General features: G+C 47.1%; 1 protein-coding gene across 18 annotated transcripts in view; it reads right to left on the bottom strand.

The window, feature by feature from the left end:
• The window catches only part of eys (eyes shut homolog), a 3,376,609-nt gene that overhangs the window by 1,882,033 nt on the left and 1,473,206 nt on the right, over positions 1 to 21,370 (bottom strand). For all 18 annotated transcript variants that reach the window (XM_038800705.1, XM_038800706.1, XM_038800712.1 and 15 more), the window contains one exon: positions 10,188 to 10,441. In XM_038800705.1, coding sequence (XP_038656633.1) covers positions 10,188 to 10,441 — 254 coding nt within the window. The remainder of the gene's footprint in view (positions 1 to 10,187; positions 10,442 to 21,370) is intronic.

Below are 21,370 nucleotides of genomic sequence, written 5' to 3'. Positions count from 1 at the left end.
AGCATTATGAAGCTTACATTTTGCAGGACAAAAGGAAACCATTCAGCCCGTTGTGCCAGTACTATCCAATTAGCCATGATGTGGAGATGCCAGCGTTGGACTGGGTTGAGCACAGTAAGAAGTCTGACAACACCAGGTTAAAGTCCAACAGGTTTGTTTCAAACACTAGCCTTTGGAGCACTGCTCCTTCCTCAGGTGAATCCCCCGAGGAAGGAGCAGTGCTCCAAAAGCTAGTGTTTGAAACAAACCTGCTGGACTTTAACCTGGTGTTGTAAGACCTCTTACTGTATCCAATTAGTCCCACTCCCTGCTCTCTCCCTTGAGCCCTTCAATTACTTTCTATTTCAGGAGCATTCCATTTCTTTTTGAAAGTGATGATTGAATCTGCAACCCTCTCACGCAGTGCATTTGAGATCATTAAAACTCACCGTGTCGTCTCTGGCTCTTTTGTCAATCACCTTAAATCTGTGCCCTCTGGTTACCAACCCGTCTGCCACAGATAAAACAGATTTTCCTTACTTATTCCGTCAAAACCCTACTAAGTGTTGGGACACCTCCATTGTACATCGCTAAGGCTCTGCGGTGCCTGGTTTCTGCCAGCAATTTCTTCTGAATATCCAAGCTAGTGATACCGCGGACCAAACGGTCACATAACATATCACTCAGAGATGGATTTGTCGAAGCCTGGCACCAAAAGCAGAGACTGTTTCTCCAGGATCCCTAATGGCTGATGGGACTCATAGCACTGCTATAATGGAGGGCCGGGGATTGTAGTGGTCTCTCTGTAATTCCTCTGATTGATCAGAGGATTTGGTGTGTGGAGCCTCCGGTCATGTTAGGCTTCTCACGGTAGTTATATGTTTGAGGGCCGTAAACTGTGAGTAGAACATAGAACATAGAGAAATACAGCACAGAACAGGCCCTTCGGCCCACGATGTGGTGCCGAACTTTTGTTCTAGGTTAATCATAGATCATAGAATTTTGGACACTAAGGGCAATTTATCATGGCCAATCCACCCAACCTGCACATCTTTGGACCGTGGGAGGAAACCAGAGCACCCGGAGGAAACCCACGCACACACGGGGAGGATGTGCAGACTCCACATAGACAGCGACCCAAGCCGAAATCGAACCTGGGACCCTGGAGCCATAAAGCAATTGTGCAATCCACAATGCTGCCCTTAAGAACAAATTAATCTACACTCCATTATTCTATCATAATCCATGTTCCTATCCAATAGCCGCTTGAAGGTCCCTAACGTTTCCGACTCAATTACTTCCACAGGCAGTGCATTCCATGCCCCCACTACTCTCTGGGTAAAGAACCTACCTCTGACATCCCCCCTATATCTTCCACCATTTACCTTAAATTTATGTCCCCTTGTAATGGTTTGTTCCACATGGGGAAAAAGTCTCTGACTGTCTACTCTATCTATTCCCCTGATCATCTTATAAACCTCTATCAAGTCGCCCCTCATCCTTCTCCGTTCTAATGAGAAAAGGCCTAGCACCCTCAACCTTTCCTCGTAAGACCTACTCTCCATTCCAGGCAACATCCTGGTAAATCTCCTTTGCACCTTTTCCAAAGCTTCCACATCCTTCCTAAAATGAGGTGATCAGAACTGCACACAGTACTCCAAATGTGGCCGTACCAAGGTTTTGTACAGCTGCATCGTAACCTCATGGCTCTTAAATTCAATCCCTCTGCTAATGAATGCTAGCACACCATAGGCCTTCTTCACAGCTCTATCCACTTGAGTGGCAACTATCAAAGATCTATGAAAATAGACCCCAAGATCTCTCTGCTCCTCTACATTGCCAAGAACCCTACCGTTAACCATGTATTCCGCATTCATATTTGTCCTTCCAAAATGGACAACCTCACACTTGTCAGGATTAAACTCCACCTGCCACTTCTCAGCCCAGCTCTGCATCCTATCTATTGTAGCCACCTGGGGTGGCCACACCCCGATTCAAAATGGACACTCGCAAGGAGTGCAGGGAAAAACGGACAACACCAGAGAAAACAAGCAGGTGCAAGGTTTCCTGTGTATTAAGATTTGCAGAACCCAGACAGAACTGAAACCAATAGCCATTAACATATTAATGAGCTATCTCCAGGGACAAAAAGAAACATTGAAACAATCGAGACCAAGACAGACTCCCCGGCGCCAGTGGGAGCTAAAACAAAGGCAGGCCAACGGCCACATAGGGCCTGCCCAACGATCAGGGAATACCTCCGGTATTGGAGAAAATAGATAGGAACGATTGGGACATGGTCCAATTAATTGGGACCAAGTCCGGGGTCTGCCCAGAAGGGCGCAAAACCCCTGGGGACTATAAGATAGCGTCCCCAAGTTCAGTTCGCTCTCTTGGCCTTGGCTCTCAGCGAGGAGAGACCTGCCTAACAGCTGCATCAACCAAGTAAGTCTAAGGTCAACGCACGCTATGAGATAGACCCTCCCAGCTACTATTCCGTACCAGTTCGAAGCCAGGAGTATCAGAATCGGACAACGGCCATTGTTCCTCTGACCTGGTGGGCCACTCGAAGCTAAGTATAGGCTTTTAGTAGCAGTTGTAGTTTAGCAGATAGAGTTTATGCATGAGTAGTAATTGACTGTGTGTATAATAAACGTGTATTGATTTCAAACTTACTAACTGGTGTTTGAGTTATTGATCAGTACTTGGCTTTGAACACTGTGGTGGTATCAGAAAGATACCTGGTGACTCTAGAGCAAAGGTAATTAAAACAGAGCAAATTAAGGGAAAGCATAACGAGCAACACCATGTCTCTTTGCAGCCGACAACAGCCCTCCTCACTATCCACAACTCCACCAATCTTCGTATCATCTGCAAATTTACTGACCCACCCTTCAACTCCCTCATCCAAGTCATTAATGAAAATCACAAACAGCAGAGGACCCAGAACTGATCCCTGCGGTACGCCACTGGTAACTGGGCTCCAGGCTAAATATTTGCCAACCACCACCACTCTCTGACTTCTATCGGTTAGCCAGTTTGTTATCCAACTGGCCAAATTTGCCACTATCCCATGCCTCCTTACTTTCTGCATAAGCCTACCATGGGGAACCTTATCAAATGCCTTACTACAATCCATGTACACTACATCCACTGCTTTACCTTCATCCACATGCTTGGTCACCTCCTCAAAGAAGTCAATAAGACTTGTAAGGCAAGACCTACCCCTCACAAATCCGTGCTGACTATCTCTAATCAAGCACTGTCTTTCCAGATGCTCATAAATCCTATCCCTTAGTACCCTTTCCATTACTTTGCCGACCACCGAAGAAAGACTAACTGGCCTGTAATTCCCAGGGTTATCCCTATTCCCTTTTTTGAACAGGGGCACGACATTCGACACTCTCCAATCCCCTGGTACCACCCCTGTTGACATTGAGGACGAAAAGATCATTGGCAACGGCTCTGCAATTTCATTTCTTGCTTCCCATAGAATCCTTGGATATATGCCGTCAGGCCCGTAAGACTTGTGTATCCTCAAGTTTTTCAAAACGCCCAACACATCTTCCTTCCTAACAAGTATCTCCTCGAGCTTACCAGTCTGTTTCACACGGTCCTCTCCAACAATATGACCCCTCTCGTTTGTAAATACTTAAGAAAAGTACTTGTTCAAGACCTCTCCTATCTCTTCAGACTCAATACAGAATCTATCGCTACTGTCCTTGATCGTACCCACCCTCGCTCTAGTCATTCTCATATTTCTCACATATGTGTAAAAGGCCTTGGGGTTTTCCTTGATTCTACCCGCCAAAGATTTTTCATGCCCTCTCAGCTCTCCTAATCCCTCTCTTCAGTTCCCTCCTGGCTATCTTGTATCCCTCCAGCGCCCTGTCTGAACCTTGTTTCCTCAGCCTTACATAAGTCTCCTTCTTCCCCTTAACAAGACATTCAATCTCTCTTGTCAACCATGGTTCCCTCACTCAACCATCTCTTCCCTGCCTGACAGTGACATACATATCAAAGACACGCAGTATCTGTTCCTTGAACAAGTTCCACATTTCATTTGTGTCCTTCCCTGACAGCATATGTTCCCAACTTATGCACTTCAATTCTTGTCTGACAGCATTGTAATTACCCTTCCCCCAATTGTAAACCTTGCCCTGTTGCACGCACCTATCCCTCTCCATTACTAAAGTGAAAGTCACAGAATTGTGGTCACTACCTCCAAAATGCTCCCCCACTAACAAATCTATCACTTTACCTGGTTCATTACCAAGTACCAAATCCAATATGGCCTCCCCGCTGGTCGGACAATCTACATACTGTGTTAGAAATGCTTCCTGGACAAACTGCACAAACACCACCCCATCCAAACTATTTGATCTAAAGAGTTTCCACTCAATATTTGGGAAGTTGAAGTCACCCATGACTACTACCCTGTGACTTCTACACCGTTCCGTTTGGGGCAGCAGGGTAGCATGGTGGTTAGCATAAATGCTTCACAGCTCCAGGGTCCCAGGTTCGATTCCCGGCTGGGTCACTGTCTGTGTGGAGTCTGCACGTCCTCCCCCTGTGTGCGTGGGTTTCCTCCGGGTGCTCCGGTTTCCTCCCACAGTCCAAAGATGTGCGGGTTAGGTGGATTGGCCATGCTAAATTGCCCGTAGTGTCCTAATAAAAGTAAGGTTAAGGGGGGGGTTGTTGGGTTACGGGTATAGGGTGGATACGTGGGTTGAGTAGGGTGATCATGGCTCGGCACAACATTGAGGGCCGAAGGGCCTGTTCTGTGCTGTACTGTTCTATGTTCTATGTTCCAAAATCTGTTTCCCAATCTGTTCCTCCACATTTCTGCTGCTATTGGGGGGCCTATAGAAAACTCCCAACAAGGTGACTGCTCCTTTCCTATTTCTGACTTCAACCCATACTACCTCAGTAGGCAGATCCTCCTCGAACTGCCTTTCTGCAGCTGTTATACTATCTCTAATTAACAATGCCCCCCCCCCCCCCCCCCCCCCGCACCTCTTTTACCATCCTCCCTAATCTTGTTGAAACATCTATAACCAGGGAACTCCAACAACCATTTCTGCCCCTCTTCTATCTAAGTTTCCGTGATGGCCACCACATCGTAGTCCCAAGTACCGATCCATGCCTGAAGTTCACCCACCATATTCCTGATGCTTCTTGCGTTGAAGTATACACACTTCAACCCATCTCCTTGCCTGCAAGTACTCTCCTTTGTCAGTGTTACCTTCCCCACTGCGTCACTACACGCTTTGGCGTCCTGAATATCGGCTTCCTTAGTTGCTGGACTACAAGTCCGGTTCCCATTCCCCCGCCAAATTAGTTTAAACCCTTCCGAAGACTACTAGAAAACCTCCCTCCCAGGATATTGGTGCCCCTCTGGTTCGGATGCAACCCGTCCTGCTTGTACAGGTCCCACCTTCCCCAGAATGCGCTCCAATTATCCAAATACCTGAAGCCCTCCCTCCTACACCATTCCTGCAGCCATGTTTTCAACTGCACTCTCTCCCTATTCCTAGACTCGCTATCACGTGGCACCGGCAACAAACCAGAGATGAAAACTCTGTCTGTCCTGGCATTTAACTTCCAGCCTAACTCCCTAAACTTGTTTATTACCTCCGCACCTCTTTTCCTACCTATGTCGTTGGTACCAATGTGCACCACGACTTCAGGCTGCTCACCTTCCCCCTTCAGGATCCTGAAGACATGATCCGAGACATCCCTGGCCCTGGCACCCGGGAGGCAACATACCTTCCGGGAGTCTCGCTCGCGACCACAGAATCTCCTATCTATTCCCCTAACCATTGAATCTCCTATTACTATTGCTTTTCTATTCTCCCCCTTCCCTTCTCAGTCCCAGAGCCAGACAGTGCCAGAGACCTGGCCGCTAGGGCCTTCCCCCGGTAGGTTATCCCCCCCAACAGCATCCAAAACGGTATACTTGTTTTGAAGGGGAACGGCCACACGGGATCCCTGCACTGTCTGCCTGTTAGTTTTCTCTCCCCTGACTGTAACCCAGCTACTCTTGTCCAGTACCATGGCTGTGGCTACCTCCCTGTAACTCTTCTCGATAACCCCCTCTGCCTCCCGGATGCTCCGAAGTTCATCCAGCTCCAGCTCCAGTTCCCTAAAATGGTCTCTGAGGAGCTGGAGTTGGGTGCACTTCCCGCAGGTATAGTCAGCGGGGACACCGGTGGTATCACTCACTACCCACATTCTACAGGAGGAGCATGCAACTGCCCTAGCCATCCCCTCTTTCTTTACAGAATATAGCAGCCCCTTGGACCAACTGGACCTCTGCCCTCCGACTCTGCTCCCAGCCAGCTGCACTCCAAACTCCTGGCTCCCTTCTCGCTCTTTGCGGAAATGAAATGAAAGGAGCACCTTGCTCCCTCCTCACCTATCTCCCTCAGTCACCAAACTCCCACTGTAGCACTCAAATGCACCAAGTTCAGCACTCCCTCAGTCACCAATCTCTCACTAGCACTCAAATGCACCAAGTTCAGCACTCCAGTGCAAACAAAGTCTGCACTGTAGCTGTATCATTTTTATACTATGAATCTAGCCGCTGAAAACTGGCTAATCCAATTAACTAATTAACAAGCTCCAGCTGCAAGTACCTACAAGTAGAACCTTGTTTAAGGCTGATTCAAAATTCACCTTCTTCTAAGCCAAACAGCAACTTTTATGTTGATGAACTAAATAAAATAAATACTAGACTAGGTAAAAATGAACCCTTTTACTCCCTCAGTCACCAAACTCTCACTGTAGCACTCAAATGCACCAAGTTCAGCACTCCAGTGCAAACAAAGTCTGCACTGTAGCTGGATCCTTTTTATACTATGAATCTAGCCTCGGAAAACTGGCTAATCCAATTAACTAATTATATAACTTTTTGCTTGTCTTCTGCCCTGATTTCACTGACAACGATAAAGTATTTGAAGTCTTGCGACACATTGGCCCTAACTTTCATCCTCCAGATCGAATGGAATGATTTTTCTGAAGTGTGGACAGCTATTCGGCTGTGGTTGATTCTCTACCTTTCTGCATGACACCGAGAGTCCGTTCTTCCCCCCTTCCAAACGTCGACTTCCCTTTCGATTGGATTGATTTATTATCGTTGCCAAAAGAATCCACTCCCACTCCCACCCCACCACACAATGGGCAACATAGATAGCCTCATGCAAAAATACACTTCCTTTCTCGATGGAAGTTTCATATGTTGCTGCTTTTGTTGCAATTTTGAAGAAATAAAATGTATTTAATGAAAGAAAAAGTGACTGGACATAGACTGGGCCTGTCTGTTATTTTGTGGGGTATTACACAGCAATGTAAATAGGTCTCTGTAATTAATGTTATGCTCGGTGCACATTAGTGAATGCAGCAAGGATAGCAGGACCCTGTTTCAAGAATTAGACCTGTATGTGTGGATCTCTCTCTCTCTTTATAATAATAATCTTTAATGTCACAATTAGGCTTACATTAATGCTGCAATGAAGTTACTGTGAAAATCCCCAAGTCGCCACACCCCAGCGCCTGTTTGGATGCACTGAGTGAGAATTCAGAATGTCCAAATTATCTAACAGCACGTCTTTCGGGACTTGTGGGAGGAAACCGGAACACCCAGAGGAAACCCACGCAGACACAGGGAAACCGTGCAGACTCCGCACAGACAGGGATCCAAGCCGGGAATCAAGCTTGGGACCCTAGCGCTGTGAAGCAACTGTGCTACCCACTGTGCTACCGTGTCACCCTTGCACTCACGTCCACGAGAGTGTTGCTCACGCATTCATCTATTGTGTTTGTTTCTCTCCCTCCCTGTTTTTCTTTGGTTCATGTACACAATAACAGGAGTAAACCATTCAGCCACTTAGCTGCTCCACCATTCCCTTGGATCATGGTTCATTTGCATGTTAACTCACCTGCCCGTCTTTGCTCATGAGCCTTGATAGCTCTGGTTTTGACTTGATTTGATTTGATTTATTGTCTCCTGTACCAAAGTACAGTGAAAAGCTGAGGGAACGTACGCACTACGTACACAGTCGACAAAAGAATAATCAACAGAGAACACTGACAAATTGTACATCGACAAAAAGTGATTGGTTACAGTATGGAACAAGGGGCCAAACAAAGCACGTACATGATCAAGAGCAGCATAGGGCGTCGTGAATAGTGTTCTTACAGGGAACAGATTAGTCTGAGGGGGAGTCGTTGAGGAGTCTTGTAGCTGTGGGGAAGAAGCTGTTCCCATATCTGGATGTTTGGGTCTTCAGACTCTGTACCTTCTGCCTAATGGAAGGGTCTGGAAGAAGGCAATGCCTGGGTGGGAGAGGTCTCTGAAAATGCTGTCTGCCTTCCTGAGGCAGCAGGAGGTGTAAACAGAATCAATGTGGGGGTGGCAGGTTTCTATGATGCGTTGGGCTGAGTTCACCACACTGCAGTTTCTTATGATCTTGGACTGAGCAGTTGTCATACCAGGCTGTGATACAGCCGGAGAGGATGCTCTCTATCGCACATCTGTAGAAGTTTGTGAGAGTCGATGCAGTCATGCCAAATTTCTTTAGCTTCCGTAGGGATTAGCGACGTTGTTAGCCTTTCTTGACTGTTGCATCAACGTGAGTGGACCAGGACAGACTGTTGGTGATGGTGACCCCCAGGAACTTAAAGCTACCGACCATCTCCACTTCGGAGCCATTGATGCAGATGGGTGTGTGTGTCGTGCTACCCTTCCTGAAGTCGATGATTAGTTCCTTGGTCTTTCTGACATTTAGAGAGAGGTTGTTTTCGGTACACCATGCAACCAAGTGATTTATCTCCCTCCTGTCGTCTGATTCGCCGTTGTTTGAGATACAGCGCACCACAGTCGTATCATCCGCAAGCTTATAGATTGAGTTGGAGTTAAATCATGCCACACAGTGATGTGTGTATAGGGAGTACAGTAGAGGACTCTATATCGATGCTACCTCTCTATAGATGCTACCAGACCTGCTGTGTTTTTCCAAAACTTTCTGTCATTATTTCAGGTCTTCAACATCTGCAGTATTTTGCTTTTACTCCTGACCCTCAACAGATTTATTTTGCACTGTGTTTGGGGGGCGGAGAGTATGAGATGAGTTCTAGATTTTCATTATCCTTTCGTGTAAAGAACTACTCCCTGAATAGTCCAGCTTGAATTTTAAAATGATGCTGCCTTGTTCTAGGCTACCTCGCCAGAGGAAACAGTTTCTGCCAAATATTTCAATCGTTTGAAACAGCTCAAACAGCTTTTGATCTTCCATACACAGGGGGATACAACACAGCCTATCCTCATAAATTTTAGCCATGGTATTATTCTGCACTACACTCCTTCCGGAGGTGCAGTAGTCAAAACTATGCACAAGACTTCAGGTATAATCTGACCAGCGTTTTAGACAAGCAGGGTAACTTCCACCCCTTTTTCTGCCAACCCCATTGCGACAAAGGCTGACAACCTATTGGTGTCTTTAATTATTATTTTAGTACCTGTCCACCTGTGATTTCTGGTACTGGGTTTCGGATGTCGTCTTTTTCAGTTTGGAATTGATCTCGAAAATGATTTAGTTAACGTAAACCTTTATAACGTGGGGCTGCATGAAGAAGGTACTTGTGATTCAAATTGTGCATCTAGACCAAATGTGATGGGCAAGCCACACAGCCTAACAGTGGAATTTGTAACCGAGCCAACACCTCGATTGCTGGGGAGTTGCCAGCAGATTGCTGAAAACTGCCAATTCAGAGGCGATTCTCTGTGTTTCACAGGATTAAAAACAGCCAACTGCATTAGCACAGTTAGCTTGCTTGCCAGGTAATGAGTTTGCAAATGCAATTCCATCACTCAAACTAATGTGGTTACTGTATGATGCATCACACGTTAATTGTGATTTTGAACTACTCATTTCAATCTTCTGATTAAAATTGGGAAAGGTGAATTAGTGTTACACTCCATGAGTAAAGGTTGATTTATACGTTGTCAAATGCATGACCAAAGTATCTCATGAGTTCTGGTTAACTCCTTAATAACACAGTTCATCCATTTCCAATGTGTTTGCTGATAGTGGCTTCTGCTCCTGCAACATCATATCCATGTTTGAAAATCTCTCCTTGGCCATGCCCCTTCTTAACTTTGTAACCTTCCACAACTCTACAACCCTCTGGTCCCCTCCAATTCCTACCTGTGAATCCGGCAACGCACTGACAAGAGAAGCGGCCAAGTAAATCTGTGCAGGCAGCACCATTTTCACAAGGTGAGTTTTCACATTCATTGGTTTCCAGTTGACAATAGGACCCTTCGTATCCAGTTGCGCACTGGCAGGTATAATTATATTCCTGATCCCGGCAGGTGCCATGGTCAGTACACAAGTTTTCAATGCAATGGTCCACTTTGATGTCGCAAAGTTCTCCGGTATGTCCAGGAGGGCATATGCACCTAGGATCAAAACAAACATATGCTTCAACACAACAAAAAAATGGATACACGTGAAACCATTAACCAATGTGTTCTTTCCCTTCAATTTGGTCCCTGTTCTAAAGATGCAGAGTCACGTGGGATGTAGCTCTGTAGGAATTACCAATCCCTGATGCTTCTTTTTTCCAATTCATTTACGGGATGTGGGCGTCACTGGTTCAGCCAGCATTTATTGCCCATCCCTAGTTGCCTTTCAGAAGGTGGTAGTGAGTTGCCTTCTTGAACCGCTGCAGTCCTTGAGGTGTAGGTACATCCACTGTGCTGTTAGGGTGGGGTTTCCAGGATTTTGACCCAGCGCCGGTGAAGGAACGTCGATATATTTCCAAGTCAAGGTGGTGAGTGACTTGGAGGGGAACCTCCAGGTGGTGGGGTTCCCAGGTATCTGCTGCTCTTGTCCTTCTAGATGGTAGTGGTCAAGGGTTTGGAGGGTGCTGTCTAAGGAACCGTGGTGAGTTACTACAGTCCAGTTCTGTAGCAGTGTAAACCCATTCAGTGAAATTAGAAGAGCCATTGGAGCCTGGGAAAGCACAGAATGATCCAAGTACAGACTGTCAATTTGGGATTTAGATACGGAGGAGAAGAAGATCCTGCTCTTTATTCTCCTTGTCTTTTACCTCCAGTAGCCAGTGAGCGTTCTTCTTTCGTCTCCGAGCTTGGAGACTGCAACTTGCTGTTAATGTATCAAACTAAATTATTTAAGGGTAAAGAGGAATAGCCTTAGCTCGTAAAGGGGGCAGGGGTTCTAGATTAATACATCAGCAAAAGTAAGAGAAAGAAACATAAGAAAAGAAAGAGGAGCAAGAGTGGACAAGAAATTAAGGTGGCATTAGTTCTCCGTGGGCAGCAAGGATCATAAGAAGGGCTACGAAAAGACATGAGAAAATTAAAGCAAGTGTAATGAAAAAATACGTGTTCTAAAAGTGTCTGCACAGCAGTGCACCGATCGTCAGCCACACAATAGAGCAATAGGAAGTGACAGATTTGTCAGGAAATACATGCAATGGGAAGAACAACCATGGTTATAGACTGCACATGATCGACAGTTAAATATTGCAGGTTATAATGTATCTGAAATTGATAGGGAAGAAAGAAGGGAGGATGGGGTAGCTGTGTCAATCAGAAGTCACATAATGGCTGTAAGCAAGAAAGAACCATTAACAAGATAGTAACTGAATCTATATAGATTGAAATTTAAAAAATGAGGGGATCAGTAACATTTTGAGATACTTCACTGACTACTAAATGGTGGAAAAGAAGTAGAGGCAGAAATATAATGGGAAATAAGTGAATCTGTGAAAATAAAAGAAACATAAGCTACAGGGATTTTAGCAATCTCAAGTAAACTGTCCGGGGAGAAGCGCATGTTGGTGAAACAGTGCGTCGTTCAAGACTCCTGTAAGAATTTAGAAGGATAAGAGGTGATTTGAGTTGAAGCTTTCGAGAGATTAAGAGAACAAATAGGAGAGAGAAACATGGGCAAAATTTTACTCTCCCTCGGTGTGGGTTCTAAGGTGGGTGGAGGGGAACCCGCATATCCAGACCAGACACAATTTCACGCTCGGGAAAGCGGGATTGCGGGTGTGAAATCCACCCATTCATGATCGAGACCCTTAAATGGACATTTAAGGCCGTAATCCCTCCTAACTTCAATTATGAGGCTAGCGGGTGGGGGTTGGATGGGAAAGGGACAATTAAACTTTTTCACCATCTTAGATGAGGTGGGTTGGGAGGGGGTGCTTCACTCAGAAGTTGGAACTCCAGGACCCCCTCCCCTACCTGACCTAAACCCTGACTCCTCGATCACAATCCTGCCGACTGACTCTCCTTCCCTCACTCCCGGGCGTCCCCATGGACATACCTTTTTGATGGTCTCAGGACTTTGTCCCAGGCAGAGCATTGCAGCTGGCTACTGCTGCACTTCATTTGGCGGGTTGGACAACTGTCAGCCAATCTGATTGGGTGCGCCAAAGTCCTGACCACTGCCAATCAATGCTCAAGTGAGCGTCAAATGGCAGTGGGCGTTTGAGACTCGATGGCTACGCATTAGGCGCCAACTTTTGGGATGGCGAGTGCCGATTACTCACCATCCCCAAAATTCTACACTATCTGATTGGGACGTCAAGGGCCAAAATCTAAACTTGGAGATTTCAGGAGTATTATTGGGAAATAGCAGAAGTTCTTCTGTTAATGGGAATTAATACTAGATTAATTAGTAACTTGGTAGCAGAGATTGATAGACTATTTTATCCGCCAGAAGAGGGTTAAGTTACATGAAGCGAAACTGTGGACATGGAGTTGGGTCACAGGTCAACCATGATCTCATTGAATGGCAGATCAGGTCTGACAGAACCAACGAATAACCTCATCCTGTTCCTCTGTTGCTTCTGAGACACTGGGTTGGATTTTCAAAAGGGTAAAAATTGAGATCGGGAGTGGGCACATGCAGAATATTTTGCCATTTGCTTTCATGCCAGTTCTCTGCATGACTTCCTGTAAATTCATTTCTTTAAGTCATTCAAGGGATGTGGTTAAGCCAGCATTTATTGCCCATCATTAATTGCCCCCCCCCCCCCCCCAGAAGGTGACTGTGAGCTGCCTTCTTGAACAGCTGCAGTCCATGTGGTGTAGGTGCACCCACAGTGCTGTTAGAGTTCTCAGGTTTTGACCTAGCCACAGTGAAGAAGTGGCAATATATTTCCAAGTCAGAATGGTGAGTAGTTTGAAGGGGAACTTCCAGGTGGTGGTGTTCCTTTCTAGATGGTTGAGTTTCTAGGTTTAAAAGGTGCTGTCTAAGGAGCATCGGTGAGTTGCTGCGATACAATATCCGGATGGCACACTGTTGGGAGTAAATCCACAAAAAGAGTTTTGTGTATACAGATCATAGAATCGCTATCGTACAGAAGAAGGCCATTTGGCCCATTGAATCTGCACTCTACCCTGCTCTACTTTCCCATCCTCTGTGCCTTAATTCCGTAACCTAATCTACACACCATTCAACACTAACGTGCAATTTCGCATGACCAATCCACCTATCCTGCACATCTTTGGACTGTGGGAGGAACCCGGAGCACCCGAGGAAAACACACGCAGACACGGGGAGCATGTGCAAATTCCAAAAAGACAGTTGCCTGAGACCCGAATCGAACACGGGTCCCTGGCGCTGTGAGGCAGCAATGCTAACCACTGTGCCGCCATTTATTCCAGATGAATTATCAAAGTTAAGATTTTTATTAGGTTCAAGAACCCAGAAGTCCGAGGATCCAACAAAAGGCAGACTGACATGCTCGAACTGTGTATCATGCCATGGCTCAACTAATGGAATGTTCAGTACAACTCTTTGTTGCTCAATTAGGGGCAGCACAGGAGCACAGTGGTTAGCACTGTTGCTTCGCAGCTCCAGGGTCGCGGGTTCGATTCTCAGCTTGGGTCACTGTCGGTGCAGAGTCTGCCCGCTCTCCCCATGTCTGTGTGGGTTTCCTCCGGGTGCTCCTCAGTTTCCAAAAAAGGTTAGGTGAGGTTACGGGGATAGGGTGGAGGCGTGGGCTTGGCTGCTCTTTCCAAGAGCCAGTACAGACTCGATAGGCCGAATGGCCTCCTTCCGCACTGTAAATTCTATGATTCTATGAATTAACCTGGTTAGTTTGATTCTAAATTTGTGATTGTCATTTTTGTCAATAATATTATTTCCCAACAAGAATTTTCTTACTCCAGCGTGAAGTATAAAATCAAGATCCCAACAATCTCCATGTTGGCCTGGGCCATGTCCTGCCTACATTGTGGGCTCAGGGCAGGAAATGAGGGGGAGGGCAACAAATAATTTAAGAGGCACCTCCTTAACTTACAATGGCTGCTGGGCAGAGCTGCAGTTAGAACATAGAACATAGAACAGTACAGCACAGAACAGGCCCTTCGGCCCTCGATGTTGTGCCGAGCAATGATCACCCTACTTAAACCCACGTAACCCGTATACCCGTAACCCAACAATCCCCCCATTATCCTTACACTACGGGCAATTTAGCATGGCCAATCCACCTAACCCGCACATCTTTGGACTGTGGGAGGAAACCGGAGCACCTGGAGGAAACCCACGCACACACGGGGAGGACGTGCAGACTCCACACAGACAGTGACCCAGCCAGGAATCGAACCTGGGACCCTGGAGCTGTGAAGCATTGATGCTAACCACCATGAACTGGCATCACAAGGAGAGGTTGCCCCATTACAATTATGACTGATCAGCTGTGGCCATTTCCAATCACAGAGCAAAGTAACCCCTTCTTCACAGGATGCCTCTGTGATGAGGCGCTCGCTCTCTCCCGCTCTCCACCATGAACCCACAACGAGGAGGGCACTTCCCATGTGCCAGTGCTCCAGGGACTCCCATTGGCTGTCCAGGCTTGGGAGCTCTCCTGTTGTGCTGAATTGGATAGCGAGTCCACTCCCTGCCATTGAAAGTCCGAATGAGCTTGCCTGGAGTATGCATGATGTGTAGGGACCCAAAGCAGCTGGGTTCCAAACTTCAAAACTGAAAACCCTCAGCGACTATGTCAGAAACCCAATAAGACAGTCAGTACTGTAAGGCCTAGCACTATAAAACAGGATAGTTGAGGGAAATAACTGGGGGGGGGGGGGGAATAATTGAATTATAATGTAATAAGGCTTTTCAAACTTCACCTAAACTTTGCTGCAATGGTGAGGTTGGTTATAGAGACCCAAAATGATTCTACCTCGTGCGATGGTTCCAATGTTGTGAACACACTCCAACATGTCTAATTGGAATATAGCTAGCAGAAGAATCGGGGGGAACACCACACTTCAATTTTGTCTAGATTCAGATTTAGATTTGCAATTTAATAAGGGTTAGTACTATCTCCTTAAAACCTTCAAGCTAACAATACTTGGTCATTGTCTATACACCTCCAGTATATTTATATAAAGTATTAATTAACAAAATAGGGAAGAAATTAATTCAAAAGTCCGATCCGAAAGAGTCAGGACCACTGATTCCCACACATCCGTCCTCACTTTATTCTGCATATGAATGCGGGGAGTGGTGGAATGTCACGTGTGGGGCTCGACCTGATCGTTTTAGTATAGTTACGCTGAAGTGATTAGGTTCCTTTTAACTACTTCAGATTGATTACTGGTTTGAAACTGACAAGAGGAATTCAAAGTTAGCGATTTAAATCGCTTTGCTTTATGTTTTCCAGCATAGCACAATTGCTCAGGGCAAGTTAACACTTTTGGACCATTGCCTTACCTGGGAACTTCACAAAGGGATTCCCCTATGCATCTTTGGGGTACCCTCCAAATCCGACGTTGGGGAGCCGGGAAGTTACGGGCATAGCATAACATAGAACATACAGTGCAGAAGGAGGCTATTCGGCCCATCGGGTCTGTACCAACCCACTTAAGCCCTCACTTCCACCCTATCCCCATAACCCAATAACCCCTCTTAACCTTTTTTGGTCACTAAGGGCAATTTATCATGGCCAATCCACCTGACCTGCACATCTTTGGACTGTGGGAGGAAACCAGAACACCCAGAGGAAACCCACGCAGACACGGGAAGAACATGCAGACTCCGCACAGACAGTGACCCAGCGGGGAATCGAACCTAGGACCCTGACGCTATGAGGCCACAGTGCTATCCACTTGTGCTACATTTCAGGGTAGCTTCATCAATTGGAAACCAGACATGCAATAAACATTAGCCATGGTTTAGTGGGTTGCACTCTGGTCTCCGGGTTCAGGTCCCACTCTCGAGCTTAAGCATTAAGTCTAAACTGTTGCTTGCACTGGTGGAACTGCTGTCTGTTGGATCAGTCATTTTACCAAAGCCCCAACTTAGGTAGATGCAAAAGATCCCATTGCACTGTTTGAAGAAGAGCAGGGAAGTACTAGCCAACACTTATCTCTCACTCTAAATTTGGAAAGGTTATCAAGCCATCTCTTTCAGGGCGGCTCGGTGGCACAGTGGTTAGCAGTGCTGCCTCAGGCGCTGAGGACCCGGGTTCGCTCCCAGCTCCGGGTCACTGTCTGTGTGGAGTTTGCACATTCTCCCCGTGCCTGCGTGGGTCTCACCCCCACAACCCAAAGATGCACAGGGTAGGTGGATTGGCTACGCTAAATTGCCCCTTAATTGGAAAAAATTAATTGGGTACTCTAAATTTATAAAAAATAAAAAAAACATCTCTTTTAATACAGTTTGTGAGATCTTCCAGGGCACAAATTGGTGGCATCTTTTTGACATCGCAACAGTGGCGACACTTCAGGGGCGGGATTCTCCGACCCCCCGCCGGGTGGGAGAATCGGCGGTGGTCGGCGTGAATACCGCCCTCGTCGTCTTCCTAATTCTCCCATCTCCCAAAACCTGGCCTGGCGTTAGTCGTGCCGCCCGCCTTGGAGAATGGCTGGGTCCGGGGTTCTTGGGGGAGCGCGGGGGGATCCGATCCGTGGGCGGGCCTGTGCCGTGGGGGCACTTTATCCTTCCGCACCAGAGGCCGTGGTCGTCCGCCATTCCTGGTGCGGAAGCAAATCCCTCTGCGCCTGCGTGTGGATGATGCCAGCACGTGCTGGCGCTCCCGCGCATGTGCCAACTCGCGCCGGCCAGAGGAGGCACTTTTGCGCCAGTTGGCGTGGCGCCAAGCCCCTCTCCCGCTGGCCAGCAGGGTGCCAACCATCCGGGGCGGGCCTAGCCCCTGAAGGTGCAGAGGATTCCGCACCTTTGGAGCAGCCCGACGCCGGAGTGGTTCACGCCACTCCGTCCCACCGGGACCCCCCGCCCCGTCGGGTAGGGGTGAATCCCGCCCCAGAAATATTTAATTTGCTCTGAAATGTTTTGGCTCTGCATTAATGTACAAATCTCATTCTTCACATATAGTTTACAGGATTATTTCAATGGTGCTTAGCCACCTGTGTACAGATTAGATGGTTTGAAATTTCAGATTTGAGAGTTTGAAACATTTGATGCATTTAAAGCAAGGTTCGACGTATACCTTGGGGAGAAGTGAATAAAAGGATATGGGGGAGGGTCAGGGCGACAAGAAGCAAAGGGAATCTGAGGAGCTTTATGGAGAACACGAACAATGACATGGATCAGCTGAGAGTGTCTCTGTAGATGCCATCCCATTCTATTCTTTGAAAAGAAAAAATGCATTTAATGTGTCAAAGACTAGACCTGAAAGAAATGTATTTCAAGTGCCCCAGGCTTAAGTTTCTATTACGACTTTGTCTGGTATGGGGCTGGTTTAGCGCACTGGGCTAAATCGCTGGCTTTTAAAGCAGACCAAGGCAGGCCAGCAGCACGGGTTCAATTCCAGTACCAGCCTCCCCGAACAGGTGCTGGAATGTGGTGACTAGGGGCTTTTCACAGTAACTTAATTGAAGCCTACTTGTGACAATAAGTAATTTTTATTTCATTTCAAAGAAAGTTATTCATTTTGTTGAGGAGAAAATTCTAACAGTCAAAGTGGGCAAATGGGAAGAACCAGACAATAATCCTTCTTTCATATTTTGCTTCTTTTGGTTGGCACGGCAACTCATTAGGGAGCTGCCTGCAGAGCAATGTTGTTCTGGGTCGTGTGATGATCTGGTCAGGTGCTTATCAGGAAGCTGTGCAAGATTAAAATAAAGCACTGTTTGGAATGAGAAAAAGAAAAATCAGGAATGGAGGGACAGGCTCCTTACTCTAACAGCTATCCTTGGGTTGGAATTTTACCAGTGCTCTGGAAAAAGGCCAGGAGGCTGAAGAATCATGGCGGAAGGGTTGGGAAGGAAACCTGATATCATCCCACCACCAGGGGATATCCCCAGAATGGGAAGCACAGTGACGGGAGGCGAGCAGCCAATTAATTCTATCAATGGACCAATTAACAGCCACTTCCTGTCCCCACCGCTAGTACATTACTGGCACTGGGATAGGCTACCACTGTGTGAGGAGACAAGACCGCCAGTGGCCTGCCAGTGGGGTGGTGGTGCAATGTGTCCTTCCTTTCTGGCTGCTCCCTGGTCCATATGGACCATTACCCTGTTGGAAATGGTGGCCCCCATGGCTCCAAGGCATCCTTAACCACCCACTGCTCCGATCTGCTTTCCACATTAAATAAAAATCCTAACGGTCTTTCAAGGCAGGTAAAGATGAGGTATCTTCGTCTTTCTGCAGCCTCAGCCGTGGCCACCTCTTTCAGTAGGACTGTCTAAATGCCAGTCCTGTGATGGAGCAGTGGCCCGGTGGAAGCTTCGTCATTGGCCAGCAGTAACATTGACCCCCTATCCACCCCAAGGTTCAGCTGTCCACTTGCGTGGGCTTTTGATCTTGACAGTGGATCTTCCTGATTTCAACTTATAATTTCAGCTAAAGAGAAAGATGAATCTCATTCATACTGATGCCTATTTCTAATTCAAATTAAATAATAACCAACACCATGATGCGACCATCAATTCACTTGAGACAAGAGTAGTAAACCGTTGCTTTAATCAACTTAGAACAGTGCCTGCCTGCGATTGATCCAATACTGAGAACCGCCTATAGGTCGACTGCTCTTTATACCTCCCTTCAAGGGGAGGAGCCATGGGTGGAGCCCATACAGGCCCCAACATGTTCCCCTATGGATAATGCCATACAATGGCCCATAGGAGCCCACAAGGGCAACAGCACAGATACAAATACAATGGTGGATTATTGGCATAATACATTCACCACACACCAATATCAAAGGAGTGAACAGAACATTACATTGCGAGAGATGTATTTCAAGGTTTTTTTAAAGAATAGTCTTAAAAATGGCAGCACCAATGCCCCCATCTACAGAAGCTCTAATCCTCCCATCCCACCTGTCTTTCTGATGCTCCAATCTTTCCAGTGAATTGACTTTCTTGCTTTTAAATCCCTTCCAAGTTGTCAGCCCACCATACTCAGTGGTCTCCGTGTTTCGCCACGCAAACCACTCCTGTCATCCACCATCGGTAGCTGAACTTCCAGCTCAATTCCCGCTCCACATTTCCCTGCCATTACTTTCCCTGCCATCAAACACGACACAGATTCCTACCCTCAATTTCAACTGGACTGAGTAACTCCTGCCCGACATTACAACACCGATTGCACTTTGTTGGAACCAACAATTCTACGGACACGTGCTTGTAGGATTAGAATAGCGGTTTTAATATACTCACAACAGACGCAGCCGGTTAGCCAGTGAACTGGCCGGCTGACCATGTGGCAGTGACAGCAGCTTGCGGGGGAGGAGTCCTGGGCAGAGCCAAGGCATAAGCCCCCATAGAACTCGAGCATTCCCAGAGCTACTCCCCCTGGAGGACAGGTAGTGTAACTGCACTTACAATACAGACATGTATGTATAGATTACAATCCGGTATGAATCACATTCACCACACACTTCAACAACAATTTACATTTGTACAGCACCTTTAACGTAATGGAACAGTGTAAAAGAGATGCAATTTAGATGGATTGGCCATGCTAAATTGCCCCTTAGTGCCCAAGGACGTGCAGTTTGGGGAGGGGGGGTTAAGGGACTACAGAGGGTCGGTGCAGACTTGATGGGCCGAACAGACTCCTTCTGCACTGTAGGGATTCTATGGAAACTTAACTGAATTATTACAAAACAAACATGGCACCGAGCCACATAAGGAGATATTGGGCTAAGGTTTATACCAATCTCCCTACCCCATTGACAGGCCTGTATTTAGTGGTGGGGGCGGGACAGGTAAAATATATCAAATGGCCAGCCCACACCATCCCACCAACACCCGAGCCCCGACCATGATACGTGAGGTGGGTTCCAAACTTGGGAGTTAACCTGCCACATTTAAATAAATCAATTAAAGGTCAGGATGCCTAATTGACCAGGATGATACACTTCTCACTGCTTTATGCATGGGGCAGGCGGGCAAGAGTGGGACAGGCCGCTTTTTATGGCTTGGATGAAGAAAGATGGTAAGGGGGGGGGGGAGGCACCTTACCCCTTTGCCCATCAGGGACACTAGCCCGAGATGTCAAACCCCAATCCATTCTGCCCTTCAAAACCCAGACCCCACTCCTTTCAGATCCCTCCATGCATCCTAGGATTTACCAGTCGCCAGCAGCCATAGCACTTCCGCTTGCCCGCGACTGAGCTCTGGCCCTGCCGGAACTGCTAGAGCTACCAGCCAATCCGATTTGCCAACAGCTATTGAGAGTAGGACCTCTTCCCCCGCTATTCCCACCAGCACTGGTATAAGCCCCCCTCCCCCCCCTCCCCGGCCAGCGGCACAACTGTCAGCACATTGTGGCCATGTTGGCCACTTTCTGTACCCCTCTCACTCCCTCAGCATCCACGATGCTGGTTTCATGATTTTTAAAAGCACAAGCGAACCGTGCCGTCTGGAACTCGGCCCATCAGAGACGGACAATCGCGGAGGCCCCGGAGAATAACGGGTCGTGCCCACTAATGATATGCAAACGGTGTGTGCTGTACGTGACGATGTTGTCGAGGTGATGGAGCATTGGGATTTGCCGTCAAATCGGCGCCCGCCGCGATTTTGGTGTCGAAACCAGTTCTCCACCCTCTTCGGTTTCATGATTTTGGCGTCTGCCAACGGTGAATCCCGCCCATGATCCATTGAATCCCCAAAGCGCAGATTCGGTCCATCTAGTGTACACCAACCGTCTGAAAAAAGCCCACTCCCCCGTCCTAACCCCATAACCCCGAGCTTTAGGAAGCCCTGAGGTGTTAAAAGGAGTTTCGTGAATGAATGTCATTCTTTCTTTGTTTTTCTCTGCCTGTCTGAGAGACATGCACTAATGCGCAAAGTGAATCAGATCACTTGTCCCTATTGGTCGATATTTGTACAAATCTCCTCCCAATTTACTTCATCTAATCTGATAAACAT

This window comes from Scyliorhinus canicula, chromosome 6, assembly GCF_902713615.1.
Source record: "Scyliorhinus canicula chromosome 6, sScyCan1.1, whole genome shotgun sequence".
In the NCBI taxonomy this organism is placed as follows: domain Eukaryota; kingdom Metazoa; phylum Chordata; class Chondrichthyes; order Carcharhiniformes; family Scyliorhinidae; genus Scyliorhinus; species Scyliorhinus canicula.
Note: the sequence above shows the minus strand (reverse complement) of the source record. Positions and strands in the feature narration are given on the sequence as shown.